Raw genomic sequence first — 23949 nt, 5'->3', positions numbered from 1 at the left:
ACCAATCAGCAGACTAAATTAGCTATCACACACCCTTATACCATATTCACATACCCTAGATCCAGCCACCCCTGAAAAGCCCACCTATGAGCACATGAGGCTTTGGGGAGATATCTATATAAAATTCATAGCAATCATATTACAGGGACACATGTATACCCATTTTATAGCATCACAATTTGTAATAGTTTAGAAACAGCATATGTGTCCATCAATAGATGAGTGGATAAGGAAAATATGCTATTTATATACAGTGGGGTACTGTGATGCCCTAAGAAAGATAAACTTGAGGCATTCATAGGTAAATGGATGCAACTTGAGAACATAATGATAAATGAAATAGGTCAGACACAAAAGCTCAAATATCAGATAGTTTGTCTTATATGAGAAATATATATATATATATATATATATATATATAGAGAGAGAGAGAGAGAGAGAGGGAGAGAGAATAGAGAGTAAAATAGAAGAGAGATAAATAGAAATAGAAATTAGGGAGCTTAGCTATTTCCTCAAAATACAAATTCCAGTGTTTAAAAAGCATTTCAATATATATGCTAATTAATTTCATTTATACTACTAATTTATTTTAGTTCATTGAAAAGAAACCTTGTGTTATTATCTGTTTCTTTTCTGTAAGAATATATTTTTGGTTTATGTCTTGTACTCTGAGTAACATGTTTGGAGATAAAAATTCAGAGGATAATAACTATTATTATTCCTTTATTATTTGATTATGAAATTTTTTGTTTCATAAAATTAAAAAAAATTGAGCCCAGCTTGGACAATTAAAAAAAAAACTCATTTAATCCCTATGACAGTGTATATTTCACTGATATTACCAATTTGGAACCTAAGTCTCTGACCAGCCAAGTAACTCTCTAGTAAGGTCAGCTAGTAATCAGCAAAAGAGGGATTCCAATCTAAGTCATCCCAGCCGTCGGATATTGAGGACCTGCCTAATCTCTCTGTTTCCACTGCCTCTCTGCTCATTCACTCAGCCACTCATTCACTGAACAAATATTTATTTGTGATATAACATGGTCTCAAATTGTCACCCACACCGGGGAATGGAGTGTGGCCCTACGGAGTCATGTTTCTACAAATAACACTTCAAGTCATGGCCTCTCTGTTTCCTCTCCCACACAGACACCTCTGGTGTTTTCTATAGCTGGATCAAGTAAGCATGACCTGTTTTGTCAGAGTGGCCTGTCACCCCTTCCTTAGTAGGGAAGTGACAAAGATGGTAATAAGCTCATTGCTGTATTTATCTTAATGGACAAACAAAAAATTCCTGGCACCAGCTCTCTGCAGGCCCAGTGGGAACGAACTGTTCCTATATACACTCATGCAAGCCATACACTGTGCAAGTTCAGGAGACACCAGTCAAATCATTGTTTCATTCATCTAGACAGTGAATCCTACTTTTCTAACAGGAGCCCAAAATGTATTTTTTACTTAGAAACCCACTGAACCTCAGCCAGCACACACAAGATGCCTCGGTCTCCTCAGCCTTTGTTGCCTCCTCCATTTTCATCTGAAAGAATGTCAACAGCCCAGCGGTGACTCTAGAAGCCGTGTGATTGGGCTGCTCGACCCTTCTAGGGGCTAAAACCTGCAGGAAACTAGTCAACATCATCCAACAACCTTGTCCATCAGCCAGTTAGCCCTGGTGTCTTCTGTTGTGTGCCTGGGGGAGGGGAGTTGGAGAAATAGAAGAGAGAACAAAAGGAGGAAGACATCCTGACAGCAACAGCTTGAAAGTTGCAATGACACTGACAGGTTGTGATGAGAGAGAGCATATGTTCTGACTCAGTCCTGTGGTTTCTTTAATGGCCTCACATGTGTTTTAGAGGAGGTGATGCAGGAACACCTGGATCTGCCATCCCGGTTGCAAGGATGAAATGTTGGCAGGGAAGAGTACGAGAAGGGCAGTTGAGGTCAAGAAGGGGCAACATGACCTCTTGTTCAAGTTCCAAGGGCCCCTGATGGCTCCATCTGAGCACTTGGGACCCAGAATGATGAAGGCTCCATCCCTGAACTCTGGGAGCCCTCTGCCTAGGTCAAGAGCACACCCATGAGGCAGCTGCCAGGCCATGGGGCTAGGTGTGCAAAGTGGGGTGATAGTGCTGGGCCCAGAGCTAGGAAAGTTGCTTGGTTCCACTGCCATGGTCCTGGAGTTAGTTTTCAAGAAGGGATTGGGAGGTAGAGGAACCAAGGGTGGGTAGATGATAACTTTAACATGGGAAAAACCATAGGTGATGACTCCTCGCATCTCTATAGTGTGGCACCCTCAGCAGCACATATGATCTCATTTAATCTTCATGATAATCTCAGTCCCATCTTATAAATGAGAAAACTAGGGCTCAGGAAAATGAATTACTGACCCAGCACAGCACAACGCAGCATCAGAATAGGGACTGAAGCCCAGGTCAGCCTCATCCCATCCTATGGCCTTCCTGCTATAACAGGCAGTTTGGCTGATCTCCATACCCTCTTGCTGATCTGAATTCCTGGCATGTCCCAGGGCTGGGCTCAGAACTGAAATGAGAGCCATTAAGGATTCCCAGCCTGCCTGGACCTCAGCCTCTGGGAACTGACGCAAGGCAGACACAAGGGAGGCGTCCATGGGAGTCAGCTGCTGGGCGCTCTGCTACTCCACTTGCATGTCCTGGGATCTTCTCCATCCTTGCTGGCTTCGCCTGTAAAGCAGGAGCAGCAGTGCTGATCCCAATGGGTTTGGGGATGGATGAGAAACAGATACACAACAGGATGTTCTATCAGCCCAGGAAAGGTAAATCGCCAATCCTGTCCAGCGGGCACCTTGTCCCACCCATCAAGAACTGAAGGCAGCCTCTGTCTTGCCTTTGCAGCTGCCCAACTTTATCAACACCACCCTCCCACCACACGAGCAGGTGACAGCCCAGGAGATCGACAGCTACTTCCGCCAGGAGCTCATCTACAAGAGGAACGAGCGCATGGGGAAGAGGGTCATGGCCCTGCTGCGGGAGAATGAGGACAAGATCTGCTTCTTCGCTTTTGGAGCAGGTTTGGCCCCCTGACCTCCACTCTATCAAGGAAAAGCCAAGTCTGAGAAGGGCACAGGACAACCACATAGTGCTGGGTGGCAGCTCTGGGGCCCAAGCAACTCCCCAGTGTGGTCAAGGTTCTTCACTAACCATACCTGTAGGTCAGGAAAGTGACCCCAAATCCAGGAGGATTCCATGGCTCCTTCAAGCCCCAGATGGCCACACTCAGCAGAGCCATGACCAAGGCCACTGGAGCCCTGAATGGGGTGGAGGGTACTCTTGAAGCCCATCTTGGCTCTTGCTCTTATTGCCAGCCATTTGGGTTGACAGGATTCACCTCCTGTCTTCTGAGAATTAAGAGATGGCTGATAGCTGTGCTCACCATGCCTGGCACCACACACATTGCCGCTGTCCCCTGCCTCTCCTTTCTTGGTCTGTCAGCCACATACACCCTCCACATCCCGCAGTCAGTCTAATCCAGCAGGCCTCGTAGACATCTGATTTCATCATGAGACATGTCCACTGTTTGACATCTGTGGCTTCCTATAAGCTCACATACTCCAAGGGAAGGAGCCAGAGGCACAGCCACCTGGGCCACCATTCCCTCTTTTACAGCCCCTCAGCACGGCAGAGGCACATAGGAGGGACTCCGATGTGGATACCAGCCCTCTGGGACAGCCTTGTCAAGGCCACCTCAGCTGGAGTTCTGGGCTCACACTGGAGCTCTCCATGGCCCACAATGGCCTCTGCCAAGTCCCTTCCCCTCTCACAGCCTCATCTGAACAGGAAGAGCAAGGACTTGCTTGGATTTTCTAGTATTGCAGGGGCTATTCACACACAGATATCAGAGAAGGGGGCTCTGGAAGAGCCAGCAGGAGCAGAACTGAAATCATGGAAAGAATAGGGCCACCCTTTTGCTGTGGGACACCTGCCAGAGGCCTGGCATGAGGCAGGATAGCTCTGAGGACCTGTTCAGGGAAGTGTCACCAACGACCTACCCTCCCCACTCCTCCAGCTCACCCTTCAATAAAACAGCCTCAACAGACCTCACTCGGGAACCACCCTGAGTCAACCTTCCTGGGCCTGGAAGGAGCCTCCAGGGAGTATAGCCACCAAGAGAAGCAGCTGCCTCACCTGACTGGGTGAACCCCCAGCCCTGCCTGCCCCAGGGCCCAGGACAGAGTCACCTGGGTCCAGAGATCCCTAGAGCCAGCTCCCTTCTATAGTTGCAGAAGCTGAGACTGTAAAAATGAAACTCCCAGCAGTGTGGGCAGCCTTGGACACTGAATTCTTTTTCCTGAAACACCAAGTCCATGGGGCATAAATGCCCATTCAGGCACCAGGCCAGCCTGAAAATATCGTGCCCAGATCCAGGGTCTTCAGTCTCCAAAATTCAGTCAGTTGCTAGTTGGTCCTATTGATAGACACCAGACAGACCCACCATTCACTCTGTCTACCTGCCCTGCCACTGCCCTGGTCCGAGCCTCCATCAACTCCAGCCCCCAGACTGCTTCCCACACTGGCCTGAGAATGGTGCTGTCTCCCTGCTTGGGCAGCGGGGTGGGGCAGGCACCACTTAATCATCACTGTCTTTGGAAGCATGTCCTGGCGACCTGGTGAGTGAGCAAGAGTGAGGGAGTGAAAGAATCAACAGATGAATGAACACTGAGCACAGCCTCCCATCCTGGCCTCCTCTGAGCCTAGTGCACTTATTAGGCAAGAGTAGTAAAAAAGTCAGGGTGCAGTGAGTCTAGTTTGGACCCTCTGGGACACCCACCATCCATAAACAACAGCTCTGGAGTCATGTGCAGATTCTGCCTGCTGGTGGTTGCTGCTTCTCCTAGCTCAGCCACACCTGGAACAAGTGGCTCACTCTGTGCAGCAAATCTTTCAACCCAGGGACTTGACAGCCTGCCCGCCTCCTTATAGCCATGGGCAAACTGAGGCCCACTAAGGCAGCAGCATGGCAAAGCTCACTTGAGCTGGAGACGGATCCACGACCAACCCACAGGCCCCAGACTGTGTGTTACCATGTGCAGGGCACCACACCAGCAGAGCAGGCCTGTTAAAGTCAGTAGACTGGTCCCGGCACACCCGTGTCCACACGTAATCTGAGCCTGAGGAGCCCACCTGCCTCATACATACTAACTGTCACTCCAGAGTCCCCACCACAGGACAGGCTGCAGGATTTCTGTGCAGGGCCAGGCCACACACTCCCTCCATACACTGCCACTTGCAGTCACCCCATCCTTTCCTCTCGCTCCTGTCTGCTGCCTCTTCAGGTCCATCTCAGGCCTCTCCACATGGCTAAGCAGAAGGCTTAGCTGGCCTCTTGTGGCCCCTTTCCTACTAGGTTCTCTGAGAAAGCAGAGGACTTCCGAGGCTGTGGAAGAGAGCCAGGGTCTATGTTGCTAGGAAGACACCTAGCATGCCCTAGGGGTGTATGTGCTCTCTCTTGGTTTCTCAAAGCCAGACCCCATGGGTGTCTCATAGGAAGCAAAGATGTGCTCACACAAGACACCCAGCCACCAGCATCCCGACCTTGGCAGGTATCTGAGCCAGGCCCTGCGTAGTTCTGCCTTCTCACCACAGTCCCAGTTTTGGGGTTGAGCAGAAGCCCTGAATGCTTTGTGGTCCACAGTTCTGGGAGGAACCCAGCAAGCAAAAGTAAAAGCCTGAGCCTCCACCTGGCTCCTCCGGGCCTTGTTAAGACTCACCCCTACTTGCCCCAGGTTCGGAACGCTCTGGGAGCCTGGAAAGATAGCCTGGCCCTCCTCAGGCTGCTCTCCAGGGACATCAGTACATAGAGGAAGTCTTAGAGTCCAGAGGCCTAGGTAAAAAGCGTGGCACTATTGCTGTTGGCAAGGGCACCTAGGAAATCCGTTCACCTTAAGGCGTCAGTCTCTCGTCCGTAAAATGAGGATAATGCCTGCCTCATTGGATTATGCAAGACTCACTCATTATAGATCATAGGATTAAAACTGTCTATCACGATGGAGTGACTCTTAGAATAAAACCTTTCCTAAGTGCCATTCCAGACTCTTCAGCAACACCACTAAACAATTTTATTACAATATCCTCATTTCTCAGGGGAAAGCTAAGGTGGAGAAGGGACGAATGCAGGCAGAACTTTTATTTGAACCCTGGCCTCGCAGCCAGGCCATTTGTCGTGCACATGGCATCCTTGCCAAATACATCTAGAAATCCTGGCAGTTGTATGCAGAGGGGTATCTATTTAGGTGACGTTTCTCAAGAAAAACACTCTTCTCAGTTTCTGTGATATTTTGGCAGTGTGGCACCATGACTCCTTCTAGCGGTGACTCAGCAGCTTCAGAGGTGGTTGAGGTATAAGTGTGCATCTCAGAGCTGGCCAGAGTAGCATTTGGGGCTCAGGTGGAAGCCCCACCGCTCTGGGAGTTGGCTGTGGCCAGTGTGCGAGCCCAGGTATTCTGGGACATGCAGGTTGCCTCTGCGGATGGGGTGTGCTGGCCTGTGGGGACAGAGGCTTATTCCCAGCTGGCCCAGGCATTGAGAAAAGCTGAGGCTTGCAAGACAGGGGCAGTTCAATCACTTGGAGATGGGAGGGGGTGTCCTTGTATTTCTTCTGATCTACAAGTAACTGTAAAAAAAATGAGAATATGATGGTAAATTTTTTATAATACAGTTTTATCTTACATTCTGAAATTATCTCCTTTACAGTGTTTGAAATTAAAACATCCTCTTAAAAAATGTTGGTGATCGGGCCAGGGATTTAGCTCAGTGGTTCCACTGCCTGACTCACAAAGTGCAAGAACCTGAGTTCGATCCCTGGGGCAAAACAAAACAAAACAACAAAAAAAATGATGGTGATAGAAGGCAGAAATGAATCTCAAAGTCCTTACTAGGCAAAATAAAATGAAAAGCTAGTTACTATATCTATCCCCACTATTTTTCTTTCTTTTTATTATTTTTATGTTTATTGATACTGGGGATGAAACTAGGTGCTTTGCACTGAACTACAACCACAGCTCTTTCGATTTTATTTTGAGATGAGGTGTCACTAAGTCATTTAGTTGTCCAGGCTGGGCTCAAATTTATAATCCTTCTGCCTCAGCCTGCCAGAAGGCTGGGATTATTGGAATGCACCACTATACACCATTTTTTAAAAGTTGAAAGATAATGAACATGCTTAAAACATGATGGAAGAATTCAGTAGAATGGTTGAATTTGCTTCATAGGAAGAGAGATGTTCCAAGAAAGCAGGAAAATAGGGACTAGAGCTCAGGTAGTTTCTTCACCTGAAACTAAAGGGAAGGAAAAGAGGAAGGAGGCCAGGAGGCAGGTATCTTGAAGGTGGAAAAGCAAGCAGGTTCCCAGTTGATGGCTTCCAATCATGGTGCCACTCTAAAGTGAGAGGTACAGCCACCTGCACAGAAAAGGGAGGAAGATGAGAGGGTTCTTGGTTTTAAGAAAGGAGAACATTTGTTATAAATGCAAGAGAGTGGACACAAGACCTGACCAAGACAGGAAGTTAAATAGAAGTTTAACTCAGGGGCCAGCTGTCATTGACTAGTAGTATCTGCTCGAAGTGTGGGCTGTAAAGAATGATAAGACCACGTCAGACCCTGGGGAGAAGAGTCCAGATTGATCTAGTAGGTGCTATAGATCAGGCTTCAGGCACATGCCTACCACGCCCCCACTCTGTCTGCGAGGAAGGAGGGCCCATGACCCTGTAAAGTTTCAGGTTGTAAGATCTCCAGCAACACCAAACAGCCAAGGTCTAAAGACAGATGTTGTTCCCCAGGCCCGTCTTCTGATTTATCCCAGCACCCACTGCTCAATGACCTCCTATCACGTGGACAGAGCCCACAGGCCACAGGGTTTCTCACACCTGGTGGATGTTCTAGAAAGACATCAGAACCATCACCTTCGTTCTGTTCAGTCACATGGTATCTCCTGGGTCACAGGCCTTGTGAAGGAGGACAGGAGTGTTTGTCTCCAGCACTAGACAAAAATGACAGTTTTATCCCTAGTTCCAAGGAAATGGGTTTTCTCAGGATCTTTACTTATTCAGCCATCCAGGAATCCTCCAGTTTTTAGTTTAGTTTTTTTTTTTTCCTGAGAATAGAATCAGTAATATAGGAATTAAAGGATCTAGACCGAAGACATGAGCCAGACAAACTTAGGGTTAGGCCGGCTGGGGAGGTAGCTCAGTGGCACTGCACCTGCCTCTAAAGCACAAGGTCCTGAGTTCAATCCCTGTACCAAAAAAAAAACAAAAAAACAAAAAAAAAAACTCAGGGCTAGGCCAGGGAAACTCTAGGGCCCATTCACTGCCAAATCTGACAGCCAGGGGCTATTACACATTCTACAACTCCAGCAGACTACAGTCTGAATAGAATTCTAACTTGTGACATCTCCAAATCCTCCCAGCCAATATATTTTTCTAAAATTACCAGGTTCTAATAACATTCAAGCATGGAAGCATTCTAACATTCTACAATAGTTTGCTTTGAATACTCTTGGATTTCTTAGAAAGATGCAACTAAGAGCTTTCCGGGATCTACAAATCCCTCATGGCAGAAAGTCCAGAGAGAAAGCAAAACTGAAGAGTTCAAAGGCAGGTGTGTGAGCACTGGAGACAGAAGTGCCTCATCTGTGACCCCTGCACACCTGCACGCAGTCTGTTCAGCTCCCAGCCTCACACCTGTTTCTTGCTGAAGTGTTGCAGACCCATGATCAGAACTACGCCTCTGGGCCAAGGAAATGAGCAAATTGGTGATAAAGATCCAAACTTGATTGTGGGGAGAGATATAAGCCCAACATACCAAACACCATTAACATCTTTTTAATTAATACCAATTGCACGGCTCCCTGGAGAAGGGACACCAGCCTCCTTGAAGAACACCCATATCCATCCGCTCATCTGACCCCCACATCCTCAGTTCCTCCCAGAGAGAGACAGCATGGTACCTCTTATTCCATTTGGCAAGCGTGTGTGTGGAGGTGCAGCTTAGAAGTCAGATCTTAGAACTGGAAAGAAATGGCGGTGGTTCCCTAAGCCATTCTTCCTGATGGGAAGACTCCCTAAAACTCCATCCAAAGGCTGCTTGGGCTCTTTGTTCCGTTGAGAAGGCCCTTGTCCTCTTCTGCTGGGCCCAGCAGTGGTCCAGGATTCCCCTCTTACTACTCTACTCATGCACTGAGAAGGTACTCATTACCCACTTGCTGAGTGAATGAATGCACTGACCCTAAAGTCTGTAAGCGGATTTGTCCTCTGCCCCTGCATCACCCCACAGCAAAATCAGGCTTAAGACCCACGTCTGCTGTACCTGATGGGAGGTGAGGGAACTCTAGCAACATCAGATCTGCCCTTTTAAAAATAAGGCTGGAAGGGCCACTAGAGAGAGAGTCCCAGGCCAGGTTGAGTAAACCGTAGAGACAGAGGCTGGAGCAGGAGGGATTTAATGCTAAGCAGGAGAGGTTTTCAGGAGAGGAAGCGGCAAGATGTTTAGAGAGAGAATCATAGAGAAGGGAAATCAAGAAGGGCAAAGGGAGAGTGAAGTCAAGGACATGAGGCCTGAAGGGGGAAGCACCTGGTATCCTGCATACTTTGTGCTTTCAGAGAACTTCTGTGTGGCCTTCTCAGAGCCTTCCCAAGCCCCATCTGCACGGTGAGCGGTTTAGAGGACGCAGTGTCTGAGGCCCCTCCAGCCCAGCCCCAGCAGTGCCCTGCCTGCTAACGAAGACAGAAGGAGGCAGGTGAGGTCAGAGAATGCTTCCTGGAGAAGGACAGCACTGCTAAATGTCCCTTCCAGGTACTCTCATGGTCTCTCCACTCCTCAGACTAAGACTTACACCCACCTCCTTCTCCCCTCGGTTCTCCACTCAGGAGCTCAGGAAGGGGAGTGCCTCAGAGCCTATGGCTGGTCTCAGAAGAACAGCCATGGTCCACTCAGGACCTTTTATTTTATTTTATGTTTTACTTCAAGCGGCTAATGGGCTTATGATGTAACAAGGTATAAAGGGAGGCACAACTCACGTGATGGCATGAACGCCCGAGCATCATATTTATGAATCATTAAAGGGTCCGGTTCAGGGTCTTTGAAGCATTAAGGGTGAGAGGCAGCACACAGAAGCTGCTTTCCCCTCTCCTGGGCACCCACCGCCTGCCACTCTCCCCCAAACTGCTGCTGGAGGCCACAGCCTCAGGAAGTGTTTCAGAGTTTCTGAGGACGACACTTCAAGGGGCCCTGCCGCCGCCCCAGCACATGGACATCTGGCAGCTGGCACTTGTGCTATGGACTGCAAGCCCTGGCCAGAGACCTGCCCTTTTTCAGCCCAGAGCATCCATCCAGCCAGAGGAACATCTCCTCCGAGTTTGCCTCTGTGGTCCCTCTGTGGAACAGGGAGAGTGGAGGGGAGCAGAATGCCAGTGTCCTGGCTGTGTCTCGGAGCTGTGCTGTCAGTAGAGAAGGGCTTGTGAATTACAGTTCTGGGCTCAACATTCTTGCTGGATAGCGTGGGAAAGGAAAGAAAAGACGAGGTCATGGATTAAAGGGATGAGCTTCAAAGCTAAACGGAGGGCAGTTCAGCTACTTTTTGTCTCCTGGCCCTCAGATCCCCTCTGAGACAAGCCTGGGAGTTAGAGGCTAGCACTGTATGGCTTGGTGACTGGCATGACACCATCACTCTTTTTCTTTTCTTTTTTCTTTGTGTGTGTGTGTGTGTGTGTATGTGTGTGTTTGATATGGGAACTGAACCTAGAGCCTTTTCACTAAGATATATCCCCAGCCTTTTTTTCTTTTTAGCCATGGTCATGCTAAGTTGCCCAGGCTGGGCTTGAACTTGATCCTCCTTCATCAGCCTCCCAGAGTGCTGGGACTACATGCATGGCCAGCGTCCTCACTCCATCTTCGTGACCTCTGGTATTACCATTGCTGTTTCAGGAGAACCTATCCCAAGAGCCTACAGTCCTCCTAGGACAGGACTCCTGCTCAGGAAAGAGAAGGACCCCCAAGTTGGGGGAGGGCAGAAGCGGGAAATCTCAACAGCCAGGGTCAGCCCCAGGCAACCATGAGGCTCAGAGGTGGCAGGCCTCTGTCCCTGCCCTGTCACTTGCCAACAGGAAGTCTTAAGGTACTGTATTTTGAGGAAAAGTGTCTCTGGATGACATAAAGAGTGATTCCCTGGCCACAGTGAAGCCTACTCTGGGCACTGAGCCCTGCAGTCACAGAACCCGTGATAAGCTCTGTCCTGTGCAAAGCCATGCCTACTTTGGGAGAAGTCTCACCCAAGAGGAAAGAGGGCCACCTTAACTTATCTTGGAATCCCCAGGGCCTGGCACAGGTCTGACATGGAAAGTCTTGGGGAGAAAGTACTAAGGTCCCTGGTCCTTTGGGGCCCAGGCTGATCGTAACCTCCAGGGCTAATGCATCATCACCCTGGGATGGGACACTCACAAGCAGGAGGCTGCCTGGCCTCTAAACAAATAAAATGAAATGAAAGATTCAAACCCTGAGGATTTTAGAAGAGCTGAGAAGAAGGGCTTCTAAGAGGAAGCGCACACCCAGAGGAGGTTCTGAGCGGAACCCAGCCTGGGCAACCATCAGTCAGGTGACAGTGGACCCAGGGCAGACGCTGCTCCAGAGGGAACCCCTGCGCAGAGTACCATGACACAGACACAACCCATGCCATTCCTTGGCTGCAGCCCAGTTCTGCCCCTTTCTGCCTGTGTGACATGAGGCAGATTCCATTCCCCTGAGCGGGATTGTTGGGAGGTTGAATGAGAAAAAAATCAAGGCATTTGGCATATTCTGAGTGCTGGACAAGTGGGAGGCAGGGCTGCTGTCCTGGGATTCGCATCTACCTTTGCAGTGTTGGCACAGACGTCCTAGGGCTTATTGATTCTGCCATTTTGCATTCCAGCAGCCTCCAAGAGGAACAGGAACTAAGGGCTGCTGGGGAGGGGGCTCTGGTTCTACCCAGACATCACAATCCCTACAGGATGTCTGAGTATGCCCTGACCTGCACAGTCTGACAAGCACTGATCAGCTTTACATGCCTCCAGGGATGGAGCACTCCTTCTTAGGACCCAGCTGACAGGTGTCCCTTCACCTTGTCCTGCAGCACTCAGAATCCCACAGCTCATCCCCTGTGCCCCAGCCTTCCCAGAAGCCCACCTCACTTTACCATCCAACTGCAGAACCCATCTTGGTGCCAGCAGACACCACCTGTCTCTCTCTGCTCTGTGCCTGGGCTGCCACCTGTGCCCTTCTCTCCTTCCTTTGGCTCCACCCCATTCTCTTCGGCCCCCTGGTCGCTGGCTCCCCTCCATCACTGCACAGATCAGTCCTGTGTTTGCTCTAGGGTCTGCCTGCCCTTCCACATGGTCATCTCCTGGGGGATGCACAGTTCCTGGCGCCAGTTGGGTGTAGAGGTGGAGTCATCTCAGTCCTCACTGAGCTCAGAAGACCCAGCTCTGTCCTAAGCCAGCAGGAGAATAGGAAGAAGGTGCAGGTCAGGTCTGCCACTTACCCACCACACACCCTTTGGGAGACCAGAGCCCTGGGTGCCTCCAATTGTCTAGCCCTCCCCTGGCCCACCATCCAACCCTTCTGTCACACTCCCTTGGGAAAACAAACCCTACCGTAGCTTGATATCCGGTAGGCTGCCCTGGCAGTGAGATTCACATTTAAAAGTTCCCCTTGCATTAATTTTAGATGGAACGTAAATATGGGCTTGGGATGCCTCTTCCAGGAGGAGAAAACTGGAAACCCATCATACTCACCGGAGAGAAAACATGTGTGTTGGCCCAGGCAAGCCCGCAGTTCTTTGGAGCCTGGGTAGGAACATCTGGTTCTCCCTCCTCCTCCACCCAGCCCCCAAAACAGACCTGAAATTGCCCTGTTTATTGGTGTATTGTTCTTGCCGAGAGAGCTGTACACTTTTCTCTTCAATCTGCTGAACCTTGGAAGGTACACGAGTTTCTGACAGTTTCCTGCCCCCAGACATGAACTCAGGATCTCTTGAAGCTGCCAATAGTTCACAGTGGGTGTCCTGGAGCAGGGAGTGAACTGGGACATTTCTGGGTTAATGCTCAGCTGTGCCTCTTACCAGCTGTGTGACCTTGGGCAAGTCCCATCCCCTGGGCAAGCCTTCATTTCCTCATTTAGAGACTGAGGGCACCTCCAAGGGCTGCTACAAAGATGAAATGAAACAACACTTGAGAAGCACCTTGCACCAGTGGTCACCACGTGATGGAACGTAGAGGTTCAAAGACTGAGACCATGAAGCCTAGGACCATGTGAAGAAAGTGAGATAGAGGAGGAAGGAACCTGCCCAGGCCACCCAGTCAGCTGATAAGCCAGGTGTTCTGTCCCTGTTCTGTCCTACCTGCCTTTTCCAGGAGAGGGTCACTGAGGGCCACCACAGTGTGCCCAGCAGATGGTCAGGGCTAGGTCTGCCTTGCACTCTGCTCCCCAGATATTGTGCTCTGGCACAGCCCTGTTTGCACCCAGTAAAAATGAACTTTGTTCTCTGCTCTGAAGCACACTGGGCCTATAACCACTGAGCATGGCAGTTTTTCCTGTTTGTAAAAGTCCTTTAAGTGGGACCCTGGCTTATCTCAAAAGACATAGGCACCAACCCAGCCTCACCATTTTTAAGACTTGCGGTGCCCTCTGGACCGGCCTCCTCCTTCCCTCCTGTGCTCCCATGCATCTCCATCCACGTTGACTCATCCTGGAGTCCACCAAACCCACCCCTCCTCCAGAGAGCCTTCCCTGATGCCTCAGTGACTTGTCTGTCCTCCACCACGCCCTTCACTCTAGCCTCTGGGTTCTCTTCATCCTCTCCTCTTCCTCTTTTTCCCCTTTTCCCTCTCCATCTCTGCACCTTTGCATCTTGTTGCCCTGTCCTTGTTTCTGTCTCCGTCTCTGTCTCTGTCTTTCCTTTCCCCTCTCTTCCTACCACCCTCTTTTGTGGCCCATCTCTGGCCCACCTCCCCTTGTCCTCTTCGTCCATCTGTTTCCCAGAGCTCCCTTGCTCCTCTGAGATCTCTCTGCTCTTTCCTGACCTCCCTCTTCATCTCCATGGCTGCAGGCGCTGCCACACACCTCCCCCCATGATCCTTTCTCTCTTTTGCTGCTGCTGTCTGTGCAGCCTCAGCAGATGAAATGGAACATGTCTTCCTGCAGAGTGCTGGCCAGAGAACAGCTGGAAGTCAGTGCTGGAGAGAGCTGCTGAGCAGTGGCCAGGAGACCCAGGGAGCCTGGACAAGCCAGGCTGGCTGAGCCCCAGCACCATGGGGCCCTTTGGAAACGTTCCACAACCTTCCTGCAGGTTCCAGGATGGGTGTGGCCCTTTTTCAGGATTTCTGACCTTGGAGGCAAGCCTGAGCACTGTCTACCAGCCCCTGAGGACAGCATGCGCTGGACCCTGGCTCAGGGGCTGCTGCAAGGGCCAGGCTCCTGGGATCGATGGAATCTGAAGGAGCATCACCAGTGAGTCTCCTGGGGATAAGATGAGACCATGGAAAGGATACGGAGTAGGAGGTTGTGTCACTCATTCACTCAACAAACACTACAGGGTATTGCAGTGTGCCTGACTCAGGCTTAGCTCTAGGACACAGATGAATCAGGCCTAGCCCAGGCCCTAATGAGCTCCCAGTCTTCCCTCAGGTGGCTCCTTGGGAGCATGTTCCAGCTGTCAGCTCTGGCAGTGGGCCAGTCCGTTAGGTTTCAATGAGGAAAAGAAACGAGCGAGAACAGAATGGTCCCTGCTGGCACAGGCTTGAGTGTCAGGAGGTAGCATCAGGGTCTCTATAGGAGTGACTGTAGAAGGATGAGGAGGAAGAAGAGTCCACACAGGGTGATTCGGCTGGGCCAGCAGGGCCAGTGGGAGCCCCGGACCTGCCTGGAGAGAGGGCGAGCTGCATTGGAGGGTTCTGTGGAGGATTAGGTAGAGCTGCCATGAGTGGATGGACAAAGGGAGCTGAGCCTAGGTCAATTCCACAGCATCGGCAAGGGAATGGGAATTGAACATGGGGAGGGGGTGGGGTTTCGTACCTGGGTGTCAGTAAAGGGAAAGAGACTCAGCCCCCTCCTATTTATTGGGCAGGAAAAAGGAGTCCACCGAGGGCACAGCTGGAGGGGGGAGGGTACGTGAGAAGCACACGGCAGAGCAGAGCAGGGTGGGCACTGGGAAGATGCAGTTGTCACCTACCCTCTGGGGTCCCCAGAAAAGGTGAGTGGTGGGCACGTGGGCTGGGCATGCACAGCTTGCACCACACAGTCCCAGGGCACAGTTGCATGGAACATTGCATCCCAGAGTTGTGTGAAGAACAGTATGGGCACCATTCTTCCCAACAAAGGGGAGAGAGAGACAGCATGGTTTGGAGGAGAAAGAAAGGATGGGAATTCAAAATGATTGCTTCCATTTTTGCCACAACCTCAAGTATTTTGTTTGGGTCTTAAGGAGACCAGTAATGTCTGGAAGCCTTGGGGTTGAGTGAATGGCTCAGAGCACTGAGCAGGCATGGAAACACTGCCACAGGTTGCTCAGGATCCAGCAGCATCCTGCGAGGCTCTCAAGGTCAGAGCCATTCCAGGGCTGTGCCAAGGTGTGGGTCTCTCACAGTGTCCCTAGACAGGGCCCGGCCATGCAGCAGTCAAAAGACTCCTGCTGCTCCAGGGCACCTGAGGCTCTCTGTCTTCCCTGGGTCTTCTTCTGGCTCTTGAGATCCTCTGGGTAGAGGCCGTTGAGCCACGAAGACCCAGGTCTTTAAGAGCAGGTCTTAGCGGAAGCTGCTGGAGCAGAGGCCAGGTGTTGCCGGAAGGCATTCTGTGGCCTGAGGGCTGCTACTCCCTGTGTCCTTCCTGCCCAACTAAGCCCAAGCCAAGGATATCTTCAGTTCATCACTCAGGATGGCACTCTGGCCTTTCCAAAGAACATCCACTCCTCTGCCTCAGGATAGCTTTACAGCTGCTCAAAGAGCGGTCAAAGGGTCATTGGTCCGTCTGGCACATGGCAAAGCAGAGACTAGTGGCAGGGAAGGATCACAGGCTGAGGGGAGATTTGGAGGTTGGCAGGGGCCTGAGTCTTCTGTGCTCAGCTGCACAAGGTCAATGCCAGAGCCCGGAAGGGTTTGGCCATGCTTGTGTTGTGCGTGTGTTCCCTGCAGCCAGTGTCCCACGTGTGCCTCCCACTCCCTAGGCTTCACACATGCTGTTCCGCCCGCCTAGAGCATCCTGCCCAGTGCTACACACACCCCCGGTCCTCCTCTCACTACCAGTGCCTCCTTCAGGAAGTCTGCCTGCCCCAAGCTGGCTTGGTGCCGTCTTCCTCGGTGCCCTCACAGCCTCTGTGCTTCCCTCTGCATTGTTCTTATTCACCTTATTGCTGTTCATACTTTTCTCTGAGTCTAGCACTAGCTATGTTCTCAGTCAGACAGGGAAAGGGAAGAGAAACGTCTTTTCATAAAGGTCTAGAGTCAAACGAACACCTCCCCCGTAGACTGAGCTACAGGGGTCCCTGAACACTCTTCCTCTTACATAGAGGAAACTGAGGGCACTGGAGGCCCTGGGCTAGAACCCTTTGCCATTCCCAATCCAGTGATCTCTCCCCACGATGCCCTTATGTGACTGCAGGGACTGTGGCAGGCTGGAAGAGAAAGATGGCTGGGCTGGGGGAGGTGTGGGAGGTGGCAGCCACTGTGCAGGCCCCGCTGCCCCCTCTGTGCCGGAAGCCTGCAGCCCCCACCAGCTTGTCCACTCTGCTCCTGTCCTCCTCCCTCCTCCCCAGGGCTGTCAGTATGCTGACCTCCCTCCTTTCCACCTGTCAGCGCCTATCACAGGCAATCAGAGTCATGGGGCAGGATTCCCCGCCAGGTTCAGAAATGAATCGTGAGCAGGAGGAAAGAATGCCGCCTGGGGAAGCGGGGCTGCAAGGCAGACTCACAATGGGGAGGGCCTCAGGGTCTTCCTACTGACCCTGCTCACACCGGAAAGATGGGAAGACTGAGACCTGGGAGGCCAGGGGCACCTTTGTCCACAGGCATTGGCCTCCCAAGGAGTCTTCCTAACCAGAACCCACAAAAGTCTTCTCCTGAGTTCCCAGATTGGTGCTTGTATCCTACCCAGTGAAGGAAGGCCAGTTCCTTGTCTTCTGGGGCTTTGGATTAAATTACCCATTTCAGAGTTCATTGTATTTAGCACAGAGCTCGCCACAGAGCAAGCATGTCCTACATGTGGGACAAATGAACAGTGAGTGGGGTGGTGAGAGAGACCAGCCCCACTCTCTGCACACACTTCTGGAGGCCCTATCTGGAGGGATGGTTTCTTTCTACGTCCTCTAGGCTACTGGTAGTAGATGCTGTCTCCCTCTGGGATCTTACACCTCAGTGAGTTCTCAGTGGCTGTGCCGGGACCTGGGCCACCATGTGTGCTCCACATAAGCTGGGTGCATGGATGATGAACAGATGAATGTGTTACTAGCATTTGCAAGGCAGTGGCTGTGTGAGCTCTGCCCCTGCAGCCTGTGGAGCAGACCCATGTGAACCCATAGAACCCCACTCCCATGCTGACAGAGAGAGGCACAGTTTGCCAGTGGAGCTTATGAAGATGAGCTATGGGCCTGCTGGGGCTAGAGGGTTTCTTGGAGTTGAACTTTGTGAGTCTAGAAAGAGGGACAGGGTCAGCTTGGTGTAGGAGACAGACACAGTGATGCAGCAGGAAGCCATTTGGAGGCCTCACCTCCAGCCAGCTATTGTCCTTATAGGAACCCTAAGGAAGGGCGTTACAGTGTCTCACTCTGTAGATGAGGCGACTGAGAGATGGGGAGCTTGTGAGCAGCAGAGCCAGGACACAGACCCAGGCATGGTAGCACCAGGACCATATCCTACCCACTGGGCCATACTGCCTTTCAGAGAGTCTGGGGCCTTCACTGATAAAGCTTACCAGCCCAAACACAAATCCAGGGGGTGGCCCAAGGTGTCCCCACTGGCTGGAATCCTGGCACGTGGCTGAGCCTACTCTGTGTCTTGTGTTCCAGGTCACTTTCTAGGGAATAACACTGTCATTGACGTCCTGCGGCAAGCAGGGCTGGAGGTGGACCACACACCTGCTGGACAGGCTATCGACAGGTAAGCAGCAGGGCATCTGAGGGCATCTTAGGACTGGCCAGCTGGCCTGCCACTGCCTGGCCATGGTTCACACAGAACCATGCGCCATATGGCTGGCTGCCCCTGCCTTCCTGCACAGGACTGCAGGTAGAATGGTGAAGAAGCTTGTGATGAGATGGGACCTCATGGAGACAAGCCAGATCAGGCACCACAACCAGAGGGGAACTGGAGGCGGGAAAGTGGAGGGAAAGGTGTGTGTACACTCTTGATAGGGGATTGCAGCAGGGCCAAGATGAGAGTGGAAATCTGCAAATTCCATAAGTGAATCCTGGTGAGCAGCACTAGGGTGCACAAGAGGCTTGGGATTCAACACTGGTGGATTAAGGAGATGGGGTGGAAGTGGCCCCTGAGTTGCTACCTGGAGGGCTCAGTGGATGACCCACCCAGAATCCAGATGGTACCCCAAGAGGGTGTACTGCAGCCTGACCTCTTCCCTGTGCTGCCCTACCCACAGTGTCCTCACCTTCTCCATTGCCAACTCTAGCTGTGTCCCTAGCTCCTGACTTTTCTGCCAACACACACCTACTCTGTTCACAGAGCCACGGTCCCCCATCCTCTCCTCCTGTGGGAGTTCCTGTCCAGTTCCTGTCCCCAACCTCCCAAGTCTGGAAGCTGCCCAAGGAGAGGGCCCAGCTCCACCTGTGAGTCCACATCACCAGCACCACATAAGAGCTAGGCTGGGTCCTGGGCAGCTGTGGGGGTCAAGGTCAGGATCCTCAAACTCAGGATTCAATGCGGCCCTCAGATTCTATGCAGGAACCTTCCGCACCAGCACACAAGGGTAGGCACAACATGATTTCAGCCCCTGTCCCTCAAGTTACAAGAAGTAGAGTTCAAAAGAAACTTGAATAAGCATAGCCAATACCGCAAATGCAAGGTCCTGAGTTCGATTAGCTACTTACCCTGTACTGAGGTCTAAGTGTTTCTATCTTATTTAATGCTCACAACAACCGCAAGGAAGGAACTGTGAGCATCATTAACTTGTCATTGAGGGCAAGATTATGTAAGAGACAAGTCTGGCTCCTGGTCCTCCTAAGCTCCTGATCACTCCTGTACCCACTCCAGTGATGGGCATGGGGGCTCAGAGATGACTGTGACCTTGATCTTTGGAGATTAGGCCAGTTGGGGTCACACAGAACATAAGTCATTAGCCCCAGACCAAAGCTCTCCTGGTTGCGTGGTCCTTCCGGAAACACACACCCTGGCACTGGGACTCTGTCCCAGCCTCGGATCTCTTCTCATCTTCTGGGTTAGCCTAAAAGACTCCTCTTTGTGCTGGAATCACTTGAGCCCAGCACAAAGCAGTGTGTACTGAGTGTCAGGGGTGTTGGAGAGATCAAGTGCTCCTCGAGTTCCCTCTGCTCCCCTTGCCCCACCCCTACCCACATGTCCTCAAGGACTTTTCCCTTGAAGCTCATCGTGTGTGGCCAGCCAGAGCACAGGAAGAAGGAAGCCAACAAAGCTGGAAGCTGGAGAACCTCCTATTCATTTTGGAACCCAGGCATTGGAGGCAGGAGTCCCCCAATGCACCCCCACTATCTCTGCTGTGCTGCTCTTGGGCTTAGCCTCCTAGACAGGGGAGCTGGCAGAGCAAAGCAGGGAAGGCATGCTGAGGAGGCTCCAACAATAAAAGCCATCCTCGGCCACAGGTGCTTCCTGGATCTATCTTTTGGTCTGACTGTTTTGAATTATCTCCCGACAGCTGCAGCATCTCCAGCAGCCTGGACCCTGGGAATCTGGGTTGCCATGGGGGCTGGGAGAGGATAGGCTAAGCTGATGGCCTCTTTTCCTTCAAAGAGGAAGAAGCCCCTCAGTCATTGTGAAGTGTGAGAGTGCAGTGGGAGGACAGGCTGCTTGTGGTCTTGGGTACCACCTTCCCTTGCAAGCTGCCAGCTCAAACAGTTCTCAGGACCATTCCCAACCTTCCTCCCAGAAGAATCCACTGGGATCATGGAGAGGAAAGAAGAAAGGGGAACTCCCCCAACTGAGAGGCGCATGTGCACACCCCCACATGGGACTTGAATTCCACAAGCTTGCCCACGTGACACTTCCTCGCCTGTGGAGAGGAAGGTTCTTTTGCTTGTTGGCTGAGTCAGAAAGAGGATTGGTAGTACTGGGCACTGTGTTGAGCTTTCACCTCGTCCATCCCTATGACATCCCATGGAGGAGGTACCACTAGTGTCACTCCCCTTTTACATCCAACTGCTGCTTGAGGTCATAGCGTAGCTGGCCCTTAGTCCTATAGGCTGTGAGTTACAGAACCAGATATGAACTTCTCATCTGTCTGCCTCCAGCTCCAGCAGTCAGGACCTGGCTCTGTCCTGCCTCCACTGAAAAGGTGCACAGTAGATGTGTGTTGAACATATGCATGGCTGGTGGGATGAATTAAAGTAACCTGATCGGTACAAACAGCGTTGACTGCTAAGCTGCCTGTGATGCTTACTATTGCCAGGCAGTGTAAGAAGCACTTTGCTTGTGTTTGTCTACATCATCCTCATGAAGCCCACATGAGATGCACGCTGTCATATCCCCATTTTATAGAACAGGAGACCAAGACACAGTGAGATTAGATAATTCACCTACAGTCGCTCAGCCAGAGTTGCTGACAAGTGAGATCCTGACTGAGATCAGATATGCCCCAGAGAAATGCCCAGGGATCCTCCCTCATCTCCTCCTAACCAGGGGCTCACCTTCCTGGACCAGCACCCTCCTCCACCTCCCAGGCTCTTGTGCCTTCCTGTGCTCTGTGTTCTCCTCAGCAGTTGTGGGTGTCTGCCATCCTGCCTGGTTTCCTCTGTCTTTAGCTTGGGAATGTGAGCTTTGAGATGGCAGGGGTGGCATCTGTTCGGGTCACTGATGATACTCAATCCTAGGCCAGTGTCTCCTGCAGGATGGGAGCTCAGTGAAGATTTATTGGCCAAATAAGAAGGAATGAATGCTTTGTCTCTCATCCCAGACAATGGTTTTCCTGTAGTGCTCTTGCTGGGCCCAGCAGAGGCACCCTGGCTGTGTCAACTTTCCCAGCAAATTACATTCCCTGTTGAGCACACATAACACATTCATGAGCTGTTCCCCTTTCCAGCCCTCCTGCCAGGAGTTCAGCGCCCCCTCCTGAGGAGACTTCAGCCAGCCTGGCCCCAGCAACCCCAGCTGCTGCCTTCCCTGAAGCACTCTCAGTGACACCCACCGTCACACCTGAAGAGGAGGATCCAGCACTGTCCCCACACCTCCTGCTCCCTGACAGCCTTAGCCAGCTGGAGGAGTTTGGACGACAGAAGAAGTGGCACAAGAGGCAGAACAAGCACCAGCGGCCAAGGCAGTTCAATGACCTCTGGGTCCGCATCGAGGACAGGTGAGTTAGGGCAAGGGGGTGCCCTGGAGCCAGGTGACCACATCCCCAGGCCAGGGCGCTGCACCAGATGAGCCCTGCTCTAAGCAAGCATGTCAGGGGGATCTGAGTGGAAACTGCTGGGCTGGTTCTTCTCATTCATAAAGGTTCCTTTTGAGGCTCACAGAGGAACATTCACATCTAACCCTGCAGTTTTATTCTCAATATAAGAGCAAGTACAACTCTGCATTTTAAAGGTGAAAAAAAAAATAGAAACTTATCCAGTTGCAGTAGCTAAGTCTGCTTTGCTACTGGATGCTGGGCTGCATCAGTATCCCACGGACTTTATTGTCCCGTGGCCTGGAGACAAAATTAACAGTAAAAAGCACAGCCTGGTTACACCATGGGACCTAAGGTCCCTGTGCCTGGAAGGTCTGAACAAGGACACCCTGGCAGGGAGGCAGCAGAAGGGACTCATTCTGTCCAAGAGAGGAGACAGAGGGTGACTGATACTCAAACACTGAGACTCTGTCACAGGGGCGCTGTGGTAAAACTCACTGTAAATGGGTAGGTGTAGAAGCCATCTAATGTACTGAGACCCTCCATACTCTTTCTGTATGCTCCTCCTGCCTGCCTCCTTGGCCTGTCTGTTATCAAAGCTCCTGCTGTCACCAGGATAATGTCTGGCATCCTCCACCTGCAGCCTCTATACAGAGAAGTCTCCCTCGATTCCCCTGTGTGGTTAGAATCTCCAGACATAGTAAATAATGTTTCCAGAGCATCAGAAATGTTCCAAAGAAGGAAGGCAGAGCCCCACCCTGTGTAATAGCCCAGCCCTAGACCTCATGACTCAGCAATGGTCCTTTGGAAGCCAGAGTCCCCATGTGGACTTTACAGATATCCAAAATTTTCCTCAACAACCTGGACAGAACCACCTCAGTACTTTCAAATAAACAAATGCCCAGCCCCAGTGCATACTCCATGACTCAGAATCCATACGCCAGGAGCCCAGCAAGCCTTGTGATTGTGCACCTGGAGATTCCCCTGAGCAACTTTGGGAAGCACAGGCCCATTTGTATTTATGCATGAACCAAGGCCTGGAGTTGGAGAGCCTGGGCCACCCAATGAGTCAGGGCTGCCTTCTACTTCCCAAATTCTGGTTCTCTAGCAGCCAGATAACTCAGCCACTAATCAAAGATCAATATAGTCCACCCCATTATAAAGGACAGGGTGTGCACCATTTTAAAGAGATTTTCAGAAAATCAGCATCAAACCCACTGAGCCTTTTGGCCTTAGTTTCAAAGCATCTGACTTGGGTTATTGGAAATACATTTCTGCAGAGCTCTCCTGGGCCCTTCATGCCAAGGCAAAGGCATTGCTGTGGCTATTTTGGCAGGGGCACATTTGAGTCAGGTAGCCAGCACAGCCCTCACACTTCTAACAACTAGCAGGGGCATAGAGTTACAGAGAGCCACTTCCTTCAGCACGGAGAATGGCTTGCAGGCTGCCAGCAAGAGAAGGAGCTGGCAGCTAATTATGACCCGCAGTTAGTTTGGTCACTTGCAACCCTGATCAACTTGTCAGGGTGACCTAGCCAGCAGAAGGTCCACCACAGAGGGTGACAGGAGGCTGGGCTGTCAGCTCCAGCAACAGGCTCCCAGCCCCTAACCATATCTGAAAGGTAAATGTGGGAAAATGACTCCAGTTTCCTTTGCACAACATGTAGATCTGAAACACAGAGCCTCGTTTTAGGAGAAGAAAATGGCTTTTCTTTGGCGGAGGATTCCAACAGAATCCTCCTACATCCCAACAAGTAAATGGTGGTTGGTTAACTCTCCTCCATCTGGTCAGTGTGGAGAAGGAAGTTTCCATCAAAGGCAGCCTATTGATTAAAAGTCTTGGGCTGCTTCATCGGGAAGCAGGCCCTGAGCTCCCCAAGAGGCCTAAGTGTAGGGCACGGGCTCTCTGGATCCTGGGGAATGCATTTCACCCTCTTGGGTACCCCAACTTTCCAAGAGGGGGCAGAAAAGATCTCTCTGGGGGCAACCTTGAGCACAGGTGTAGCCCCGGTAACACAGCTTTTCCTTGGGGCATTCATTCAGAGTTCCCTCATTTTCTTCCCTCTAAGTCCCATGGGAGCCAACCTTCCTCTCTGTCCTCTCCCTCTTCTGCCTGAAGCCCTACAGGTCTCCTGGTCTTCCCTTGACCATTGTCCCTGCTCAGTTTGTGATCTTCCAGTTCTGCACAGCCACCAGTTCCACCTGCCCAGATGCAGGACCCTCACCCCCTTCTCCACTTCCCCTACTGCTCCTCCTGCCCCAGGTTCTGCAGGGTCTTTTCCCCCAGCACGTGTAAGTTTGCTGCTCTCCACTCCAGGATGGGTACAAGTGAGTTTTCTGGGCTCCACTCTGTGCCAGGCATTCACACCTACA

At 51.4% G+C, this 23949-nt stretch overlaps 1 protein-coding gene and 1 non-coding gene across 2 annotated transcripts in view; one reads left to right on the top strand and one right to left on the bottom strand.

Moving 5' to 3' along the window:
* Positions 1-23949, top strand: part of Trabd2b (TraB domain containing 2B) — a 208120-nt gene that overhangs the window by 173363 nt on the left and 10808 nt on the right. The window contains exons 3-5 of the mRNA XM_010610413.2: positions 2874-3048; positions 18060-18150; positions 21272-21541. Coding sequence (XP_010608715.1) covers positions 2874-3048; positions 18060-18150; positions 21272-21541 — 536 coding nt within the window. The remainder of the gene's footprint in view (positions 1-2873; positions 3049-18059; positions 18151-21271; positions 21542-23949) is intronic.
* Positions 9994-10098, bottom strand: LOC117287435. The gene has a single exon (XR_004518749.1). It is a non-coding gene; the product is annotated as a small nucleolar RNA U13 (small nucleolar RNA).

Source organism: Fukomys damarensis, unplaced genomic scaffold, assembly GCF_012274545.1.
Source record: "Fukomys damarensis isolate Sample0158 unplaced genomic scaffold, DMR_v1.0_HiC HiC_scaffold_23, whole genome shotgun sequence".
Classification (NCBI taxonomy): domain Eukaryota; kingdom Metazoa; phylum Chordata; class Mammalia; order Rodentia; family Bathyergidae; genus Fukomys; species Fukomys damarensis.
This window is presented reverse-complemented; position numbering and strand designations above follow the sequence as displayed.